This window comes from Sturnus vulgaris, chromosome 36 (genome assembly GCF_052056855.1).
Source record: "Sturnus vulgaris isolate bStuVul1 chromosome 36, bStuVul1.hap1, whole genome shotgun sequence".
Taxonomy (NCBI): domain Eukaryota; kingdom Metazoa; phylum Chordata; class Aves; order Passeriformes; family Sturnidae; genus Sturnus; species Sturnus vulgaris.
Genome location: NC_142278.1, coordinates 480,770 through 486,374, shown reverse-complemented (window position 1 = coordinate 486,374; position 5,605 = coordinate 480,770). Strand labels below are relative to the sequence as shown.

The window sequence follows — 5,605 nt, the reverse complement described above, 5'->3', positions numbered from 1 at the left end:
GACGTTGTGATTGTCACCCTCTGTCACCCATGTGGGGCCATCATGGAAGGAGGTGTGGCCAGAGCTGCCACCGCACCCCAACCCCCCCCCAGGTACCCCCAAATCTGCCCCACCCCCTCAGTGGTCCCCACCCTCCAATTCCGGCGTTGCCCCTTTAAGAGCCCCCTCCTCCCCAAAGGGGCGGAGCCTGTTCTTAAGCAGCTTCACCGTCACCATGGCAACGGTGAGGGTGTGATGTCACCATGGAGGTTGTGGCCACGCCCACACCACGGTCAGATTTGTGGGTGTGACCGAGTTACCTTTTGACCACGCCCCTTCGTAATAGCCACGCCTCCTTTAAGTGCTAATTAACCCTAAGCCACACTTCCACAAGCCACACCCCGTTCCTTAAAGCCACACCCACATCCCCAGGCCACTCCCCCCGGGTCTCACAAACCACGCCCCATGACCACACCTTAGTGTGACCACGCCCCTTTAATAACCCCATCCACGACCACGCCCCCTTATTATGGACCCACGCCCATCTGAGGCCACGCCCTTGCTCCAAGCCACGCCCCCTCCTAAGCCCCACCCCCCGCAGCCGGCGCGGGCGCAGCCGGGGCGGCCCCGCGGGGACCCGGGTTCGAGTCCGGGCCGGGCCGGGGGTCGGGGCCGGGGGTCCTGGCGGGGGTCGGAGCCCCCTCCCGAGGCGGGGCCGGGGTCGGAGCCCCCTCCCGAGGCGGGGGGGGCCATGGCGGGGCGAGCGGCGGCGCTGCTGGTGGCCGTGCTGGGCGCGGGGGCCGCGGGGCTGAGCCTGGAGCCCGTGGTTTGGCACACGGGGAACCGGCGGTGAGAGTGGGGGGGGCACCGGGGGTGGGGGGCACCCGGGGGGGGCCGGAGGGGGTTGGGGGATTCAAAATGTTTGGGAGGGATCGGGGGGGGTTGAGGGGTCCAGGGATTTGGGAGTCCGAGGATCTGCGGGGGGCTGAAGGGGGTTGGGGGGTTCAAAGGGTTTGGGGGGCACTGGGGGGGGGTCTTGAGGCGATTGGAGGATTTGGGGGGGGACCGAGGGGTCTTCAGGAGTTGAGGGGTTTTGGGGAGTCTTGAGGGGGTTGGGAGGTTCCCAGGGTTGGGGAGTCTTGGAGAGCCGAGGCGCTGGGGGCATTGGGGGTCTGGGGGTGTCTTTAAGATATTGGGGGGATTGGGAGATCTGGGGGGATCTTTAGGATATTGGGGGGTCCGAGGGGTTTTGGAGGGTCTTGAGGGATCGAGGCTCTTGGGGGGTCTGGAGGGGAATTGGGGGGGGTCGAGGGGGTTGAAGCGTTGTTGATGAACTTGCGAAGAGCTTGAGAGGATTTGGGGGGGGTCTTGGGGGCCTGAAAATGGGGGGGGCAGAGGGGAGGGGGTGTCGGGGGGTCTTGAGAGAGTTTGGGGGGGTTATGGGGGGTGGTGAGAAGATTTGGGGGGAAACTGAGAGGATTGGGGGGGGTCTGAGGGGGTGGGGGGGGTCTTGTCACCCCAAGAAATGGGGATGGGGACATGGGGTGACACTGTGGGTGACACTGGGCGGGGTGACACAAGGGAGCTGTGCCGTGACTGTGGGTGACAGCGTGCGTGTGACATTGTGTGACACCTGATGCTGTAACTGCGTGTGACATCGTGTGACAACTTGTGGCGCTGTGTGACACCGAGTGTGACGCTGTGTGGCACTGGGAGTGTGACACTGTGACACCATGTGACACTGTAACTGTGACAATGTGACTGACACCGTGACACCGTGACACCATGACACTGTGACACCGTGATTGTGTGACACAGTGACACCGTGTGACACCCTGAGTGTGACACTGTGACAGTGTGTGTGACGCTGTGACATTCTGGGTGTGTGACACGGTGACAGCCACACGCTGACAGCCACAGTCCCACGTTGTCACCCCCCTCGGGTGCCCCCGGCCCCGGGTCCCCCCTGCTGCGTCCCCTCCCCCCACAGGCCCCCCACTGAGCGGGTGGGGGAGGGGCGGCAGCGCCGTTCCCACGGTGACAACAATGGCTGCCCATCCCCCCCCCAACCCTATGGGGCGCCTGACGGGGGTGTCACCGTGACAGGGCTGTCACCGTAATGGGAGTGTCACCATGACGAGGGTGTCACCGTGACGAGGGTGTCACCATGACAGGGGTGTCACTGTGATGGGAATGTCACCGTCATGGGGGTGTCACCATTATGAGGGTGTCACCGTGACAGGGGTGTCACTGTGACAGGGGTGTCACCAGGATGGGCATGTCATCGTGATGGGGGCGTCACTGTGATGTCATACACACAAAGTGTCACCATGTCACAAGTTGTCACCGTTGTCCCCACAGGTTCTTGGCCGATGGTGGCTGTGTACTGTGCCCACAGTGTCACACATACAATGTCACAGTGTCACAGTGTCACACACAGTGTCACAGTGTCACAAACACACAATGTCACTCACACAGTGTCACACACAGTGTCACTCACAGTGTCACAGACATTGTCACCGTGTCCCCACAGGTTCCTGGCCGATGGTGGCTATGTGCTGTACCCACAGTGTCACACACACAGTGTCACACACAGTGTCACAGTGTCACACACACAGTGTCACACACAGTGTCACACACAGTGTCACACACGGTGTCACCGTGTCCCCACAGGTTCCTGGCCGATGGTGGCTATGTGCTGTACCCACAGTGTCACACACACAGTGTCACACACAGTGTCACACACAGTGTCACACACAGTGTCACACACGGTGTCACTGTGTCCCCACAGGTTCCTGGCCGATGGTGGCTATGTGCTGTACCCACAGTGTCACACACAGTGTCACAGTGTCACAAACACACAATGTCACACACACAGTGTCACACACAGTGTCACAGTGTCACAAACACACAATGTCACACACACAGTGTCACAGTGTCACCGTGTCACCGTGTCACACACAGTGTCACACACGGTGTCACTGTGTCCCCCACAGGTTCCTGGCCGATGGTGGCTATGTGCTGTACCCACAGTGTCACACACACAGTGTCACTCACAGTGTCACACACAGTGTCACACACAGTGTCACACACAGTGTCACAGTGTCACACACAGTGTCACACACGGTGTCACCGTGTCCCCACAGGTTCCTGGCCGATGGTGGCTATGTGCTGTACCCACAGTGTCACACACACAGTGTCACACACAGTGTCGCAGTGTCACACACAGTGTCACAGTGTCACACACAGTGTCACACACGGTGTCACCGTGTCCCCACAGGTTCCTGGCCGATGGTGGCTACGTGCTGTACCCACAGATCGGTGACCGCCTGGACCTGGTGTGCCCGGGGGGCGCGGGGGGGGGCGCAGTACGAGTATTACAAGCTGTACCTGGTGGGGGGGGGCGCAGGCGCGGCGCTGCCAGGTGCCCCCCACCCCCCACCCTGCTGCTCACCTGTGACCGCCCCCAGCGCGACGTGCGCTTCACCATCAAATTCCAGGAGTTCAGCCCCAACCTCTGGGGACACGAGTTCCGCCGCCAGCACGACTATTACATCATCAGTGAGCCGTGACGTCATCGCCACCGGGGGGGGGGGGGTGGGGGCCGGTGTCGTTGGGGAGGTGGTGATGTCATCAGGGAGGGGCCAGCTGTAGGGGGTTGTTTCGGGGGGGTCTTGGGACTCTTTCGCCATCAGGGAGGTCCCTGTGATGTCACCAGGGTGATGATGTCATCAGAGTATGACGTCACCAGGGTGGTGATGTCATCAGAAGCACGGGTGGTGTCATCAAGGGGTTGCTGATGTCATCAGAGGCGTGATGCCATAGGGAGGTGACAGCGGTAGGCTGGGGGTGATGTCATTATGACGTCACCGCTCCCCTGTGATGTCATCGGTGTGTGACAGTGAGGCTGTGATGTCACCGGGGTTGGCGATGACATCACAGGGCAGCTGTCACCAAGGTGTGACATCACCAGAATAGACGATGACATCATCACGAGGGATTATGAGCTATGTGATGACGTCACTGATGACGTCACTGTGCCCTCTGCAGCCACATCAGACGGGACCCCCGAGGGGCTGGAGAATCGCCAGGGCGGGGCCTGCCTGACCCGGGCCATGAGGGTCACCCTGCGCGTGGGACAGCGTGAGTGACCCCTCCCCCACCCCGCCCCTCCCCCACCCTCCCCTTCCTCACCTTCCCCCTCCCCCCCCCCAGGCCCCGGGGCGGAGCCTCTGCCGGACGAGGACGGGACAGGTAAAGGTGGGGGGGAGGGGCAGGGGGGAGGGGCTTTACCCACTTGAAGCCCCTCCCCCCTGACCCCTCCCCCCCCCTTTCCCAGGTTCAGCCAATCAGACGAGCCCGCCCGGGCCGGGCCCTCCCCCCGCGCGTGGGGGGGCGGTGCTGGGGGGCGCGGGGGGAGGGGCGGCGCTGCTGGCGCTGGTGGGGGCGGGGGGGGCCCTGTGGTGGCGGCGGCGCCCCCCGGAGACCCCCAAAAACCCCGAGGGGTGGGGGGAGGGGCAGGGACACGGCCCCGCCCCCACGGCCCCGCCCACCCCCTGCGGGAGCTGCCCCTCCCCCCCACAGCCCCTCCCCCCCGCCTATTACAAGGTATGAGGGGGGGGGGAGGGGCGGCGCCCCAAAACAGGGGAGACCCCCCAGAAGGTGAAGGGACACGCCCCGCCCTGAAGCTCCGCCCCCTTGGGGCAAAGAGGAATGAAGGACCCCAAAAAGGGAAGAATTTCCCCCAAAATGAAGCCCCAGGCGGGAAGGGGGAGGACCCCGGATGCCGGTGGGCGGGGCCTCTCCCGTAGGGTGGGGCTTAGCCGGGAGGTGTGGCCTGAAAGGGGCGGGGTTACTAAAAGGGCGTGGCCTATTCCACATATGGTGCTGGCTAGGGGCGTGGTCAACCACATGTGGGCGTGGTTTTCATAATTGGGCGTTGTTTTACCGGGGGGGGCGGAGCTTTGGCTGCTTTGAGGCGTCACCCCCGGAAAGGGGCGGGGCTTTCTCCTGCCACCCTCCCATTGGCCACGCTAAAGCCCCGCCCACACAAGGGGCGGGATCTTTGGCCACACCCCTACGGCAAAGGGGGCGGAGCTTTTTCAGCGCAGCAACATGGCCACCGCCAACGCTGATGAACCGGAAGTGATGTCAAGGCGACAGAGAGGCGGGGCTTCCTGTGTGACGTCGTGCGTGGGGGGGGCGGGGCCTGACCGTGCGGCCACTGCTGATTAGAGCGTTTTGTGCAATTGGCTCCGCCCCCTTCCTGTCAATCAATGGCGGTGGGCGGGGCTTGGGGGGAGAAAGTTTTGGCGCCCCCTGGTGGCCGCATTGGGGAGGGGGCGTTGTCATGGAGACGGGGAATGGCGCCCCCTGGCGGTTGCCATGGAGACGGAGATGGCGCCCCCTGGCGGACCGGGAACAGCCGCGGTCGGGGAGGGGCCGGAGGGGGCAGAGGGTTCCAAATTTTCATTTTTTCCCCCCAAAACCCACAATTTCCGCTTTTCAACTTCCCGTTTCTGGGGCCAAATCCTTTATTTTTGGAGATCGAAAGTTCATTTTTAAGGTCAACTCCCCCCCGTCTTTAATCAGAATCCTCAATTTTAGGGTCCCAAATCCTTATTTA

General features: G+C 62.9%; 1 protein-coding gene across 1 annotated transcript in view; it reads left to right on the top strand.

The window, feature by feature from the left end:
• The first annotated feature begins 214 nt into the window (after positions 1 to 214).
• Positions 215 to 5,605, top strand: part of EFNB3 (ephrin B3) — a 6,254-nt gene continuing 863 nt past the window's right edge. Inside the window, 8 exon segments of the mRNA XM_088155236.1 lie at positions 215 to 223; positions 581 to 828; positions 3,260 to 3,325; positions 3,327 to 3,396; positions 3,399 to 3,540; positions 4,030 to 4,122; positions 4,195 to 4,233; positions 4,319 to 4,587. Of these exon segments, the coding sequence (XP_088011362.1) occupies positions 215 to 223; positions 581 to 828; positions 3,260 to 3,325; positions 3,327 to 3,396; positions 3,399 to 3,540; positions 4,030 to 4,122; positions 4,195 to 4,233; positions 4,319 to 4,587 (936 nt within the window).